Source organism: Aphelocoma coerulescens, chromosome 28 (genome assembly GCF_041296385.1).
Source record: "Aphelocoma coerulescens isolate FSJ_1873_10779 chromosome 28, UR_Acoe_1.0, whole genome shotgun sequence".
In the NCBI taxonomy this organism is placed as follows: Eukaryota; Metazoa; Chordata; class Aves; order Passeriformes; family Corvidae; genus Aphelocoma; species Aphelocoma coerulescens.
This window is the reverse complement of record NC_091041.1, coordinates 6,550,745-6,566,601: the sequence shown is the minus strand read 5'-3', so window position 1 is coordinate 6,566,601 and position 15,857 is coordinate 6,550,745. Positions and strand designations below refer to the sequence as shown.

Genomic DNA, 15,857 nt, shown 5'->3' with positions numbered 1-15,857 from the left:
CTCACACGCACCTGCCTGCCCGCACCCACGGTCACGCACACACGCAGGACACGCGTACGCGTTCCCTCGTCCCCGCACCTCACGGATCTCCACCGATCCCCGACCCTGTCCCGCTCCTCTTGCCCCGACCCCCGCCGTGCCCGTGCTCTCCACGGGCCGGCAGATGGTCCACGCGAGACAGCCCGGACCGGTCCCGCGGGGAGGTTCCGGGATGAAGCGGAGGGGACACCCCCCGGCCACCCGCGGGGCCGGCAGCCGGCCCGAGCAGCCCGTGAGCAGAGGCCGGGGGTCCCCACGCAGCACCCGGAGGGCCCGGCCCGGCCCTCACCAGGGGTTTATCCGCCGTCCCCCGAGTAGTCCCCTTATGAGGTCGGGTTGCCCCGTGGCTGGGTGGGGACAGGGGGCAGGGCAGTGACCCCAGAAGGCACCGCCACCGAGCCCACAGAAGGGCAGAGCCGGGAGCACCCCACGGGTGGGAGCCCAGAGCCCCCCATCCCACTCACCCCCACATCCCTGGACGGATGGACACCCCCAAACAGGGTGAACTCCCCAGCGGGTGGGGGTCCCACGGGGACCAGCACCGGTCCCACAGAGTGGGGCTCAGCCCCCCCACCCCTCTGTAAGCCCTGGGCTGAAGCACTGAAACCCCTTCAAATATCCCCAGGAGTGCCGGGGTCCCGCTGCCCCCCCGTGACCCAGCAGGGCAGCCAGGGTGCCCCTGGCCCCGGCCTCGCTCCTGGGTGCGCGTTTGGCTTTTCCTGTTTCAGGTCGGGCTGTGAAGCCGATGAGGAAACGAGGCGGCGTCACACGCGCCCTCCTGACACTGCGCCCCGCGAATGTGACCGGCGCCGTGAGGAGCCGGCACGGCGGCCGGGCCGAGCGAGGGGCTGAGGGCAGCGGCTCGGTCCCCCGGGAACGATGTTCTCCCGGAAGAAGCGGGAGCTGATAAAAACCCCCTCCATCTCCAAGAAGAGCCGGTCGGGAAGCCCCGTCCCACAGACCCTGCCGGTGAGTTTCCCCCCCCCTCCCCGCACCCCCGGCACGGTGGGGGTTGTAGGGGCAACAGCACCCACGGAACTGCTGGGAAGAGCCACAGGTTGGCAATGGGGACCTGGATACGTCCAGGAGGTCTGCGAAAAGGAGGGAAACGAGAAAGAACGCTACTCACTGGGCTGGTGGGGGGGAATTTTGCCCCAGATGAAGGGGACGGAGCAGCCGCCGAGGGAGGCGGGAGGGCAGGAAGGGACAGGGAGGAAACGGGGGGGCTGTAGCCGAGGGTTTGGGGAGGGCAGAGAGACTCCCAAACCTCTCTGGCGACTGAGGCGGGAGAGGGGCGACGGCAGGCTCGGCCAGCCCCGGTGCCTCGGCTCTGCCAGGTATTTATTTATTGACTTGTGGACCCCGCCGTACCGGAGGGGCCAGGAGGAAACGCCACCGGCCGGGGCTCCCCGGCGCACCCCGCACTGCCCGCCCCGCGCCTGCGCCCCAGTCCCGGTGACTGGGGCGAGATCAGGCTGGCACGATGCGGCCGACGGCGACCCGGAGCCCACCCGCGGCTCCTTAGCAGGGGACATCCGTCCCCATCCCCGTCCCGACTCCCCGGCAGAGGGGCCTATGGGTGGAGGCCAGCGGGATGCTCGGCCGGGCTGCGGGCAAGAAAAGCTACAGCCCTTCGGCGGCGGCGGGCAGAGCCCACCCGCCCCAGCGCTCCCTGGACTCGCTGCCCCGCACGCCCGCCGTGAGGCTGACGGTACGGCCGCGGGCACCCCGGGGCGCCGGAGGGAGGGACCGGGGGTCGCCGGGGCTGCTGCATCCCAGGAGGACCGCGACAGGGCTGGGGTGCCCCCAGGCATTTTGGGGCGGGGGCCTTTGTGCCCCCTTGCAGCCCCGTGGTGGTCTGGCCCCCTGTGGGGCTGGGCTCCCCCGTCCGCCCTCGCCCGCGGAAGCCTCGTGCTCTCGGCGCTCCGCTTCTGCTCCGCCGGAGCCAAAAACGCTTCCGGCAGCGCCCGGCCAGGGATGCTCAGACCCTGCGCGTTCGTGTCACAGCGGGTGCCAAGGAGTCACTGGTGGGAGCTGCTGGGGGGGCTGAGGGACTGCAGGGTCCCCTCCCCACACCCAAGGACTCTTTGCTGGATGTGTGGCCCTCAAGACATGCACAGCCCTGGACAGAGCCGGTACCAGCCCCTCCCTCGGTGCGATTTTACCCCTAGAAATTTGGGGCTTCCTCCATCTGTAAAATACCTTCAAAGCCCCCAACAGCAGCCTGGGAGGTGTCCCTGTCTCTGCCTCCTCCCCCAGCAAGGGAGCAGCTGGAAAAGAGGAAGTGATGTGCGGGCTGGATCCTGCTGCCATTTGGCTGTGCTGGGGTCCCCAGCCCCCTAGAATGGGCAGCCTCAACACGGTGGGTGCTGGAGTGGACAAGCAATGTCACCCACACGTCACTGTGTGCCCCTCATGACAAACACGGACCCAGAGGGGCTGGCAAGGACTGGTGGGGGCAGCCAGGCAAGTGCCCAGACCCTGCCCAGTCTCCCAAGACGGTCCCCAAAGGTGATGCCTACCTGGGGAAACTGAGGCACAACACAGCTGTGGGGTCTGGCACCAGCCCCCCAAGGCAACAGCTCCCCAGGCTGGTGGTATGGTGGGTCCTGGGGTGCTTCCCTCTCTGGGGTCCCCGCCATGCTGGCTGTGCCCTCAAACTCATCCTTGCTCCCCAGGACCTCTCCCGCAAAGATTGCCTGGAGGCACCGGGCTCCAGCGTGGGGGAGCAGCCCCCGGCCAGCGCCAAGCTCAGCAGCAGCCCCAGCGCCGTGGGCACCCTGAAGCGCCCCACCAGCCTGAGCCGCCATGCCAGCGCCGCCGGCTTCCCCCTGCACGCAGCCCCCCGCACCGTGCCCAAGGGCCACAAGACCCCCCTGTCCTACAGCCCCATGGAAGGTGGGGAGGGTCCCTTCATCGACCCCGAGGACATCTCCCAGATGCTGGCGGACGTCGCCCGCTTTGCCGATGCGCTGGAGAAGCTGCGGGATGTGGTGCTGCGCGATGGTGAGTGCCCACCCTGTGCCAAACGCCTGCATCACAGCACCCCGGGACACACCCCAGCCGTGCGTGGGAGTCTCTGCCTGGCACCGGGACCCCCAGGGGACGTGCAGCAGCAGTCAGAGGTGGTGGGTGAGTGGTGGGTGGCTGCTGGAGCTCGGAGCCGGGATAACGTGGCTTCCTGCCACGAGCTATTTTCATCCGCCCGTTTTCCTGTTTACAGCGCGGCGCTGCCAGCCGCCTGCCAGGGCCCCCTGAACCCCGCAGGGTGCTGGGCACGGCCCCCCAGCCTGCCAGGGTGGCCAGCAGGATGGGGCTGGGTAGTCTGCAGGCTCACGAGCAGCTCTCCTTGCCCGAGAGGACACAGGGAGTGCCTTGAACCTGTGGTCTGGGGGCATGTGACACCTTTTAGTCAGTCCTGGTTGTGCAGAAACCCCTTCCTGACCCCGAGCTGGGGGCTGGGATGGGGAGGGGGCTTTGCCTGGCTGGGCAGTGGGTGCTGATCCCCCATCCCAGCGCTTGCCTGAGAGAGGTTCCCCATTTCCTAACCAGGCTGTCAGTCCCTCGCCCTGCACTGGGGGGTGCTGACCAGACCCCTGGGCTGGCAACTGGAGCCCACAGAGGGGAGGGTCTGGGGGGGACCTGTGGGGTGCAGCAAGCCTGGCTGGACCAGGCACATCCCTCCCAACTGGGAGCGTCCATCCGGCAGGAGGGAGGGAAGGAAATGGAGGAAATTCCCAAACTGCTTTCAAGGGAAAAAAGCTACTACGGAGGAAAAAATGCCTCAAAGGTCAGGCTGCCCCTCAGCCAACACCAGGCTGGGCAGGAGACACATGGCCATGGGTGTGGGGAGGTGCTGGACAAGCAGGATGTGGCCATGCCAGGCCTGGAAGCCCCGAGGGCAGGGGGATTTGCTGCATGGTCTGGGAGATGGCCTGTCCGTGCCTGGGATGTGGCTGGCAGGGGGTGGCTGGGAGGTAAACAGGGCAGGGAAAGGGATGCAGAGCAGAGACATGGGGCAGGGACACAGGACAGGGACACAGGGCAGGGACGTGGGACAGGGGTGCAGCATCTCAGCCCCCCTCTCTTGCAGACCCCAAGGAGCCCCAGCGGCCGCTGGCCCACGAGTGCCTGGGTGAAACCCTGCGCATCCTGCGCCAGGTCATCAACAAGTACCCGCTGCTCAACACCCTGGAGACCCTGACGGCCGCTGGGACCCTCATCTCCAAAGTCAAGGGTGAGACAGTGGGGCTGGGAGCTCTGTCCCACTCCCCTCCTGCCCCACGGTGGGATGGGGGGATTGGGGAACTCATGGAGGGGCTGCCGGGAGTGGGGCTGCCCCATGGACCGGCAGAGAGGGTGAAAGTGTCGTCTGCCTCTTGCTGTGGTTCAGCTTTAAGGATGCTGTAGTGTCAGAAATGACAGATCCTGCCCGGGGGTTTCCAGGCACAGCCACAGGAAAAACACGGAAATAATCAGACCCTGCTCCTGGCAGCCTCTCATGTTTATGGAGCGGGATCTGGGAGGTTAGATCCCAGCTGGGCACCACCTCCCGCCGCTGTCACCCACGGGAAGGGGGCGGCTGCACCTACCAGAGGCACAGCACAACCTTCTGAGTCACTCGCGGCTTCCTGGACCCCAACCAGGAACTGCAGGGGACAGGAAGCTCATGACGGGTGGCAGGAGGGCTGCCATGGGGCTGGTCCCACACAGGGATGGGGGGGAGTGGGCTTGGAGCAGACCCCAGCCCCACCCCAAGGAGCTGACCAGGGGTCTGCCCAGGAGCCCTGGCCACTGGTGTCCCATGGTGTGGGAGCCTGCCAAGGGCTGTTGGCCCTGGTTCCTGCTGCTGGTGATGGTTCCTCTTTTGGCTGCGGGCAAGAGCCCTCCTGGAGGAGTTCATCCTGCTTGGAGAGGGGGCTGGAGGAGCCATGAGGCAAGGCAGGCAGTGGAACAGGTCCAGCAGCGCTTTTCCAGCAGCCCTGAGTAACGGGAATAAACAGAAACACGAGCCAAGGGATGCTGTCAGGGAAGTCAGTCCTGGGAAGGAGGAGGGGGAAACTGCTGCACTGGAAAAATCCATCATCTATAGGGATGATCCTTCCCACTGCTCCCTTGACTCATCCCAGCCCCTTCCCCAGCCCCTTCCCCAGCCCCAAAGCCCCCTTGATACCAGCATGAGCTGGCAGGTTTTTCCTGCTGAGACAGGGACAGGTGCTTGTGCCAACAGGGCTCCCACATTTCCTCATCTCCAGGTTTCCACTACGAATCCAACAATGAGGCAGACAAGCGGGAGTTCGAGAAGGCCATCGAGACCATCGCTGTGTCCTTCAGCAGCACGTAAGGGAGTTTGGGCAGCCATCCCCCGGAGGCAGCCCGTGTCACTGTCCCTGTGCTGAGTCCGGCCATGCTCCTCTCCCCACAGGGTGTCCGAGTTCCTCATGGGGGAGGTGGACAGCAGCACCATCCTCTCCATCCCACCCAGCGACCAGAACCAGGTGAGTGATGCCCAGATGCTCCCACCACGTGGGGCTCAGGATCACTGAGGGCTCTGGCTGCTCCCCTCAGCTCTGGTGTGGGCCCAGAGCAGGGTGTTGCTCTGGTGACAGTCCCATCAGCTCCCGGGCACAGCTGAGTTCCAGCAGTGGCCAAAAGACTCCAGCAGCTCTGGCTTCCATCCTTCCACCAGCCCCTCCAGCTGCTCCCCATCCTCTTGGCTGACCAGTCCCTTTTCTTTCCCAATTCCCAAAGACTATGGAGAGCCTCTACGGGGGGATTCCTGGGCCTGGAGGAGACAGTGTGCCCTCAGGCATGGACAGCTACAACACAGGTAAGCAGGATGAGTCTGGGTGAGGGTTTGGGGTCTGTGCAGGAAGCAGCACCTTGCCCATCATCGCTGCCATCCTGAGCCACACGTGGCTCCTCAGCTGGGAAAAGGCAGCAGAGCTGGTGGCACTGGGGCTGGCACGGAGCTGGGGGGGTTTGCACTGGAAGCTCACGGAGTGTCTGTCCCACTGCAGCCTCTCCTCCGGCCGAGGAGGTGGACGTGATGCTGCAGCGCTGTGAGGGGGGCGTGGACGCTGCCCTCCAGTATGCCAAAACCATCTCCAAGTACATGAAGGACCTGATTGGATACCTGGAGAAAAGGACCACACTGGGTGAGTGGGGGGACAGCAAGTGGGTCCCTTCTGGAGCAGGGCTGAGCCACGGGACAGGTCGAGGTCCCTCCTGGGGAACCTCACTCCTCAAGTTCCTGATTTATTTTTCAAAAGGAGATTGGGTTCCACCAGGGAAATCCCGGTGTCTTGTGTCTTTTCACTTCCAACCTTTTCCTTCCAGAGATGGAGTTTGCCAAAGGGCTCCAGAAGATGGCAAACAGCTGCAAACAAACCATCAGCCAGGAGGTAAGTCCCCAAGTCCCTGAAGCCCCCAGTGCCAGGCTGGATCCGGAGCCAGCCACCCTGGAGAGCCCATTCCATGTGCCCCAACTCAGGAGAACATGGGGGCAGCTCTCCAGAGCTCTGCCTGGAGAAATTCAGGATGGGGCTTTTACCAGCAGCAGTCACCAGCCCCACCTTGCCTCTGGCTCTTCCTCCCTGAAGGATGCATCTCCTTGGGCTCATGCGGGGTGCTGGGGCTCAGGGAGATGTGTTTTCCCTCTCCCCAGACCAACATGCCTTTCTTGTCCATCTACCTGCTGGCTCTGGAGCAGGACATGGAGCACGGGACCTCGGTTCTGCAGGCAGCCAACACCCTGCAGCACCAAACCTTCCTCCAGGTGAGGGGACAAAAGGTCCTTCCAGGGCTGGAGGTCCTGGCATTGCAGAGGTGGCTCTTCCTTAGCTCAGTGCAGAGGGAACCTGCATCCAGCACTTCCCAGGCTGTGGATTTTCATCCCTGGCGCAAACCAGCACCTGTGACCTGTCCTGGGAGTGACAGTGACCACCACGGGGCACTTCTCCTTGCAAAGTCATGGCGAGGGCAGAGCAGGAGTGCTCAGCTCAGGGCATCACAGGGCTATTCCTCCCTCTCTTGCCATGCAGCCGCTGACGGTGAGACGCCTGGAACATGAGAAGCGCAGGAAGGAGATCAAGGAGCAGTGGCACCGAGCGCAGAGGAAACTGGTGAGTGACTGGGTTTGTGTTCCCAATCCCAGCCTGGAGCAACCCATGACACGTCCTCCTCTGAGCACGCTGGGCACCCTGCCCCTCTCCAGAGGCCTCTGCTGTGCTGGAGGACCCTGGCAGGAGCTGGTGACCCCCTTGCTGGGCTCCGTCCTCACCCTGGCTCTCCCTGGCAGCAAGAGGCGGAGGGGAACCTGCGCAAGGCCAAGCAGACGTACATGCAGCGCAGCGAGGAGCACGACAAGGCCAAGTACATGGCAGTGAAAGCAGAGGAGGAGCAGCAAAACACGACCAGCAGCATCACCACCAAAACCCTGGACAAGAAGAGGCGGCTGGAAGAGGAAGCCAAGAACAAGGTGACAGCTCTGGAGGGGCCTCCTCACTCCTGCTGTTCCCTGAGCCGTGTGGATGAACTGAGCCCTCCCCAAGATCCTCAGGAATGCCTGGACAAACCAGGTCCAAGGGGCTGTTCTTATTCTCCTCACCTCTGAGCTGTTCCCATGCCTTGCTCTCCCAACTCCCAGGCAGAAGAGGCCATGGCCACGTACCGCACCTGTGTGGCCGATGCAAACACGCAGAAGCAGGAGCTGGAGGACACCAAGGTGAACTCCCTGCGGCAGATCCACGAAGTGATCAAACAGACTGACCAGGTCGTCAAGTCGGTGAGTGGGGCTGGGTTGGGGTGTCCCCAGGGCAGGAGGTGGCTGTGCCCTGCTCTGGAGGGCTCAGAGCTGCCTCCCAGCAGAGCTGGCTGAGCTGCCTCTATTCCAGCAGGGCTTTGGGTGGATGCAGAGCTCCCCTCTCCCTCGTGCCCAGAAAAGCACTGCTCCACGCTCCTGATTTCCCACCTAACCTGGAGCTCCTCCCATGCCAGCCCACCAAGCTCACACCTGTCCCTCTCCACGTCGCTTTTAGGCCACCATCTCCTTCTACCAGCTCATGCACATGCAGACGGCGCCGCTGCCCGTGAACTTCCAGACGCTGTGCGAGAGCAGCAAGCTGTACGACCCGGGCCAGCAGTACGCATCCCACGTCCGGCAGCTGCAGCGCGGTGATGAGCCCGACGTCCAGTACGACTTCGAGCCCTACGTGTCCCACAATGCCTGGTAAGGGAGGAGAGGGTTCGTTCCTGGGTAATGCTCCAGCTCAGCCACGTTCCCTTCGTTATCTCCTGCTGCCCACGCTCTCCTGCAGGAGCCAGGATGCTTTCAGCATTCCTGAAGGCAGCTCCTGCTGGGAATGCTAGGGCTGGACCGGCTGGGAATTGCCCTCCTTCAATGAATGAGACAGGCTGTTGAGTATTTAAGAGACTGTGATTCCCGAGGCTGGTGGATGGCAGCCATGGATAAGGTTCCCAAGTGTCCTTCCTTCCCATCCACCTTCCCTTTTCCCCCCCCAGGTCTCCCTTTACTCGGGCACGAAAAGGCAGCTTCAATGCCAGCGAGTTCTCCACAAGTGCCGAGGGGGCTGGGGCCGGCTCAGAGGGAGCAGCGGGAGCCAAGGAGTCGCCGAGCGGGGCCGGGGCGGCCGAGCGGAGAGGTGAGCCTGGAGCCCCAAAGTTCTCCATCACATGCCCCACATCCCCCCAGGCAAGAGCAGAGTGGGACCCCCAGGGTACCGGGAGCTTTGCTGGCAGCAGCAGGAGGGGCTGGGAGCCTCCCAGCCTGGATTTCCTGAAGGATACTAAATCAGATCTGTGCCATTTTGCTCCCTGACAAACCATTGCCCATCTTCCAATCTGCCCTTGCTGGGTGTCACTGGATGCACCAAATCCCACCAGCAGCTTCCCCCAGTCATCCCAGTTTCTCCCAGCATCCAGGCTGTTCTCCAGCCATTCCCTCCCGAACACAGACAGCAATCCCAACAGACTGTGTGTTCTCTCTGCAGGTGGGAGGGGACACCAGGTCCATAAATCCTGGCCAACCTCTGTCGCTGATGCTGACAGCAACCTGGATTCCAACACAGGTAGATATGGGAACAGCCCAGGAGCCCCTCCCAGCACAGCCAATCTAAACCCAGAGCCTCCCAGTTAGGCAGGACCGTCCCCTGTTTTACCTGCCCTGTGAGAACACTGTTCTCACCAACTGTGCTGATCCCAGTCTCCAGTGGGATAGGGTGGGATTTGATGGGATGGGGTGAGCTCTCAGAAGAGAAGCAGCTTTGCAGGTGATTCACTGCTCTGTGGGTTTCCTTGGACAGGTGAATTTGGCCACAAGCTCCAGCGGATGTCATCCAACGGCACCGCATCCTCCAGTGAGGAGCTGGAGAAGGACGGGACCACCACCCCCTTTGAGCAGAGTAGGTGACAGGGTGGGAGGTGACAGTGCTGCTGCCACACCCCCACCACAGCAGAGCTCCCTGGGGGCTGCTTTTCCCAAATCCAGTAGTTCTGGAGGCAAATCCAACAATTGCTGGAGATTCCTGATGGTGTCCCCAAGCAGCGCTGCCTTTCCTGAGGGATGAACCCTGCTCGGACCGGTGACAGTGACAGTCCTGCCGTGCCTGACCTCACATTTCCTTTTCCGTAGGCATCAACGGGATCACCCCGGAGCTGGCGGCTCCCACGGGGCCCTTCCGGAATGTTGGCTTGTCCAAGGCTGCCCAGACCCATCGGCTGAGGAAGCTCCGTGCCCCTTCCAAATGTCGGGAGTGCAACAGCTATGTGTACTTCCAGGGAGCCGAGTGCGAGGAGGTGAACTGGGAGAACTGGGGGTGGAACCCAGCTCTGATCATGGTCAGGAGGACATTTCTCCCGTGGGGAGGGTTCCAGGTGGAAAATGGGGCTTTCCCTGGGTCCTGCAGCATCCTCAACGCATTTTTCCTGTCTCCCACCATGCTCTGAGCGGTGCCTGGTGTCTCTGTGGCTGCCCCCCACCTCCACGTGTTCCCCTCTCTCTTCCAGTGCTACCTGGCCTGCCACAAGAAGTGCTTGGAGACCTTGGCCATCCAGTGTGGGCACAAGAAGCTCCAAGGGAAGCTGCAGCTCTTCGGGCAGGACTTCATGAAGGCATCTCAGGGCAGCCCGGATGGGATCCCCTTCATTGTCAAGAAATGCATTTCAGAGATCGAGAAGCGGGCCCTGAAAACCAAGGTGAGTCACACTCCCCTCTCCTTCCCCTCCTCAGCTGGCTGAGCCACAGGATCTTGGAAGGGTCCTCTGGAAAACCAGCAGGCTTCATTTCAGATTTCCATAGGGCGGGGAGCCAGGGGTGAGCTTGGCCCAGATAACCCAAACTCTGCCTTTGGAAACTCACCTCTCCTGCCTCCTGCTTTCCTGTGAAGCAGGAACGACTGAGCTGGAAGGAGATCTCCCAAAATGACTTCCCTGAGGGATTTCCCACCCCAAGAGGAGAGGGTGGGAGCACACAGCAAACACGAAGAGGAACCTCTCCCCTCACTTCAGCTCCGCTTTTCTTTCTTTCACAGGGCATCTACCGAGTTAACGGCGTCAAGACCCGCGTGGAGAAGCTTTGCCAGGCCTTTGAGAATGGGAAGGAGCTGGTGGAGCTGTCCCAGGCCTCCCCCCATGACATCAGCAACGTCCTGAAGCTCTACCTGAGACAGGTGAGGTGCTGGTGGTGCCTTGTGGCAGGGGAAGGAGGGGAGGTGGCCAGAGGAACCAACCTGGCCGGAGGAATTCTGCACAAATTGGGCTCAGTGACTGGGTGGGAGGGGAGGGGTCCTTCCCAGGGGGGAGTGGGTTGGCCTTGGAGATGGGGCCACAGTGACCCCCCCAGCTCATCCCACACAGCGTCACTGTGGTCACAGCCGCACAACAGCGACCTGCCCAAGCTCCAAACAAGGAACGCTCCACCCCTTCCAATTGGGGAACTGGCCACCCAAAAAGGGAAGGGGCCAGCAAAGGTCACCCTGCACAGGCTGAGTCACATCCCCATGGGGTGGGCTCTGCCCCTGGAGTCAAACTGGGGTGGGATTTAGTGAGGTCTCTGCCCCTCGGGCACCTTGGAGTGGGCTCAGTGGGATCTCTGCCCCTCAGGTCACTCTGACGGGGGCTCAGAGGGGTCTCTGCCCCTCGGGCCACCCCAAGATGGGCTCAGCTCCAGCACCCCCCACCCTGTACCCAAACTGCCGTTGCAGACAGTGTCACCCACATCCTCCAACAGCCTCTACCGCAAGGCAGGAGCGCAGAGGAAGCTGCTTCTCCCTCGCAGGCAGCTGTGGATTAACTCTTTGTGCTGCCTTTCTCTGTAACTCCTCCGAAGGGCAGCTCTGTGTTACCTCACAGGGGAAGCCGTGTCCTTGGGCTCCTGCACATCAGGAGTCAAGGACTCTGAGTTGCCTCTGGGGTTTCTCCAAAGAAAAGCAGAATGGAATGAGAGGGGGAAATCAGTGCTGAGCCCCGACCTGACCCCTCGCTGCAGACAAATGGGTTAAAGTCCTTCCCTAAAGGGATGGATGGAGTGAACCTGCTCTGCTGTGAGGCAGCCTGTCCCCAAAACCTCCGTTTAAGCCGCTCTGAAAACATCCCCAGCCATGCGGAACACCCAGCAGTCAACACCAGCTCTGTCTGCTTCACACAAACTTCAAAGCAGAGTTTCCCCCGCCGCAGCCCCACCTCTGCACATCCTGTGCCCTTCACATCCTGCCTCCCCCACCCAGAACTACCCATCCCTGTCCTCTTCCCAGCCACCCCCTGTCTGCTAGGGAACCTGCAGCTGGGCCCACCCCAGCCAGGGATTTTCCAGGAAAAAAAGGGAATCCCTGCACCTCAACCCAGTAGGGAGCACCCGTGGGTGGATCAAACGCCACTTGAGGCTTGAACTTCACAAGTGCTCCTTGGCCAGGCCTAACAAGGCTGGATTGACATGCTCCAGGAGATGGATAAATAAGTATCACCTCTGGGGAGAGGTTTGCAGCACTGCAGGTCACAGACTCACAGAATCCTGAAATGGAAGGGATGTTAAAAGTGCTCCAAGCCCTCTCCAAGCTGGCCTGGAGCACTTCCAGGGATGTTTCCTCACTGTAGAAATGCCCCAGGTGTCCCCAGCTCAGCAGCTCGGCACAGGTCCAGGTATGATGGAGGTGGGAGCTGCTTGCAGGACTGGGATCATCTCATCTCTCCCTCTCCCTCTCCCTCTCCCTCTCCCTCTCCCTCTCCCTCTCCCTCTCCCCTCCTCTCCCTGCAGCTGCCAGAGCCCCTCATGCCCTTCCGGCTGTACAACGAGCTGATGGGGCTGGCCAAGGAGAGCCTGCAGGGTGGCGAGGCCAAGGGCCGGAGCGGGAAGGGCGGCCCCGAGCTGGTGGACAAAGGAGCCGACACTGACCAGGTGGTGCTGACCCTGGTGTTGAAGCTGAGGGAGCTGCTGAAGGAGCTCCCCAGTGAGAACATGGCCACGCTCCAGTACCTCCTGCAGCACCTGAGGAGGTGAGAGGGGCATAGCCAGAGCTTGTGTAGATGTTGGGCACCTTCCCTTTCTCCCCCGGGGTGGGGAGGTGAGCGCAGCCCCCTCACTGGAGCCAGGAGGAAAGCCCATGGTTGCAGCTGCTTCTCTCCCCCTCCTGAGGCTCAGGTGCTCCAGCCCAGCATCTCCCCCAGCCCTGCCCATCCACCCCTCTTCCTCCTTGCTCTCACGAGCTGTTCCTCCACCTCCCACCCAGGATCATGGAAGTGGAACAGGACAACAAGATGACCTCCGGCAACCTGGGCATCGTCTTTGGGCCAACGCTGATGCGCCCCAGGCCCACGGATGCCACGATTTCCTTGTCCTCGCTGGTGGATTATCCCCACCAAGCTCGCATCATCGAGGCACTCATCATCTTCTACCCCACCATCTTCGAGCACAAGGACGTGGCGGCACCGGCCGAGCCGGGCAGACGCGGCTCAGGCGCCACGGAGGAGGTGGCCAGTGGTGCTGAGCGGGTAGGAGTCTCCAGGGAGGGGGGGGACCCTCAGGGGATGCTCCATGAACCTTCTCTGGAGTCAGCTCCCAGGGAATGAGAACTCTCCTCCGTGCCCTCACCACCGTCCCTGTTCCCTCCCAGGCCCACGCAGGCTCCCAGCCTGCGGCTCCTCTTGGCACCAGCCCCTACCTGGAGCTGCCTTCGGAAAAGGGGAATTTGGCTTTCAGCGCTGACTCACTCGCAGGTCAGTGAGAGGCACTGGAGGTTCCCGGCGGGCACAGGTCCCGTGGGAGGCACAGGGGGCACGCAGACCCTTCCCCTGCCCCGGGGGTTGCAGTTTGCTGCTGACACTGCAGTGCTGGGCTGGAGGGTGGCACAGAACTCCTCTGTCCCACAGAGTCCGGCGACCGCTCCGTGGACTCTGACTCGGAGCTGGAGGACAGTGGGGAGCCACGGACACACCTGACCAAGCAGGGGAGTGAGACCAGCACGGAGGAGGTTCATTTCTGCGACGAGGGGAGCGAGGGGCTGTGGAGCCGGAGCTGCAGTGTGGGCCAGTCGGACACGGAGGGCTCCGCTCCCCGCTGCTGCAGCCCTGGGGATGAGCAGAGTGACACAGAGGAAGCCCCCGAGAGCCGCAGCCCTGCCACCCCCAAGGATGCCACAAACCAGCCCGGCACCCCTCGGGGCCACGGCAGCCATGAGCTGCAACCCCGGTTCATCTAAGCCACCGGACAGGACCACCACGGACACTGGGATGGACAAAGGGGTAAATCCCAGAGGCTGCCCAGGACACTGGAATGTGGAGGGATAGGAGGGACATGTGGGAGCCCAGGGGGGTTTGGTGTGTCAGCTGCAGGCGAGTCCTTGCTGATTCCTGGCTGGAGCTTTCACACAAAACCCCTGAGTCCCTCGGTGCCTGGCCAGGAAATGGGGTCACAGCCTGCCGGGACCCCTGGCTCAGCTGGGGACATCAAGGACCTTCCCTGGGAGGGAGCTGAGGCTGGGCAGACCCTCCACTTGTTCAAGACTTGGAGGGAACCCAGGGCTGTGCCTGTGCCAGGTGTTTTATTTTTTCGGAGCTCCTGAATCCCTGAATCCCACACCTGTGCTGCAAGATCGAGGCTGGATGAGTTGAAGGACCTGGTCATCCTCGATGGCTGAGGGTGGAAGGGAGCCGAGGCTGCCAGGGTGATATAGGGACAATGACTCAAGATGGGCAGGAGAATGGCACCATGGGGACAGACGGACCTGGAGGCAGCTCCCTGGGACAGGGACACGGCCGGAGCAGCGCTGGGGTTGGGATGGAGCCCCTGCACCATCTCACCCCAAGCCAGGCTTGGCTTTGGTGCTGTGCCGTCTGCCAGGCTCTCAGGGGATGTGCCTCACTGACACCTGACTGAACCAGAGTTCAGGATGGATTTCCTGCCCCAAAACCTCAGCACTGCGTGGTCCTGGCCCAGCTGATGGTATCTGCATTGCTGCTTGGATTGACAGGCATTTGGATTGACAGACATTGATGGAGGGGCACTTCCCTCCTTGGCAAGAGCCATGCAAGGAGCAGCCACAGGCTGTGGGCAGCCTCAGGGCAGATTTGCCTGGCTGCAGGGTCTTGAGCCCTGCTGAGCTCTCAGGGTTTGGTTGTACAGTCATTTAATCTCCAAAAAGCTGTGCTGCAAGTCCAGGACTAACCCCCTCTGCTCTTGGAGCTGGGCAAGGAGCAGGGCCCCATGGGGAAGTGCCTCTTCCTCCTCCTCAGGGCCACCACAGCCTGGATCCAGCCCCAGTCAGTATAATCTTGAGCTTCCTTTTCTGTAAAGACATGAATCAACCCTTCAACAAGACTCCACTACCTCTGCTGGCTAAAGGACTAAAGCCAAAGTGGTTTCGTTTTTTTTAAAGCTGTGAGACTTTCCTGCACTGAGGCACAGAGAAAAAAGTAGAGTTTTAGCTTGGAATGAGCTGAGAGCCTTCTCCTTCGTTCTCCTGCTTGTGGGAGACAGACCAGGTGGTGTTGGGGGGTCTCAGACACCTTGGTACTGCAGAAGCAGGCAATGGACGGGATGTTTGAGCACTCTGAAGTCGATGGAGAACCCATCTCAGCAAAGGTACATGAACCCAGGTTAACTCACAGGTTTGGAACTGAGCCAGGGAAGAGCTGGAGACCCCCAGGAGCTGTTCTGCCCCCACCAGCTCTTCCACAGGATAGCTGGATTTTTCCAGGGCAGCAGGAGGATGTGGCACTGCTGCTGCCACAGCGGTACCGCGTGCGTGTGAGGGTGGATGAGGATGATGAGGGTGAGTGCGAGTGAGAGAAGGGGCTAAAGCTGCGCTTGAGCTTCCCTTGGCAGCAGCTCCCTTGTGGTTGTGTCGATTCTGTGTTTGTCCTGACAGGCCTGAGCTGCTGCACGGCGCTGCCTCGCGTCTCGCTGTGTTCACATTGATAAGCTTCTGAAAAACCAATAAAACCAGTGTGTTCTGACCCACGTTTGTCCTGGGGATCTGGGGCTTCCAGGCTCCCCCAGCTGCAGGAAACATCCAAGTCCAAGTGTTTCTGGCAGGAAAAGTGAAGTTTAAAAGCCCCCCCAGAGTCCTGGGATAGATTAAAATGAGCATGACTGGGGAGTGATGAGCAACTCTCTGTCGCAGTGTCCGAACACCAGGGTCCCAAACCAGGGCACAGAGGGCAGGAGATCAGGGAAGGAATGAGGTTAAGTCTGAGCTGCAACATCCAAACTGCCCAGGGCAGCTGGTGAAGGCTCTGCAGGGCTCAGCCACGATGCAGAGCCCTGACAGGAAGAGATTCCAAGCCTAATGAAAAATATGGGAACT

General features: G+C 61.9%; 1 protein-coding gene across 1 annotated transcript; it reads left to right on the top strand.

The window, feature by feature from the left end:
* The first annotated feature begins 876 nt into the window (after positions 1–876).
* Positions 877–15,800, top strand: ARHGAP45 (Rho GTPase activating protein 45). Its single transcript, XM_068997107.1, has 23 exons — positions 877–1,008; positions 2,718–3,045; positions 4,133–4,276; positions 5,295–5,379; positions 5,465–5,537; positions 5,791–5,869; positions 6,060–6,197; positions 6,379–6,443; positions 6,707–6,817; positions 7,083–7,163; positions 7,340–7,519; positions 7,688–7,825; positions 8,079–8,269; positions 8,563–8,702; positions 9,051–9,128; positions 9,363–9,461; positions 9,692–9,855; positions 10,066–10,254; positions 10,590–10,727; positions 12,311–12,549; positions 12,783–13,044; positions 13,167–13,269; positions 13,423–15,800. Exons 1-23 carry the CDS (start codon positions 919–921, stop codon positions 13,749–13,751), a joined length of 3,444 nt encoding a protein of 1,147 aa, XP_068853208.1. The 5' UTR covers positions 877–918; the 3' UTR covers positions 13,752–15,800.
* The last annotated feature ends 57 nt before the right edge of the window (positions 15,801–15,857 follow it).

Bases quoted from the DNA above. Each gene is read 5' to 3' on its own strand.
- ARHGAP45 (XM_068997107.1), top strand. From the start codon at position 919: ATGTTCTCCCGGAAGAAGCGGGAGCTGATAAAAACCCCCTCCATCTCC. The intron at 13,045-13,166 runs GTAGGAGTCTCC...GTTCCCTCCCAG, and splicing joins TGGCCAGTGGTGCTGAGCGG to GCCCACGCAGGCTCCCAGCC. The intron at 13,270-13,422 runs GTCAGTGAGAGG...TCTGTCCCACAG, and splicing joins CAGCGCTGACTCACTCGCAG to AGTCCGGCGACCGCTCCGTG.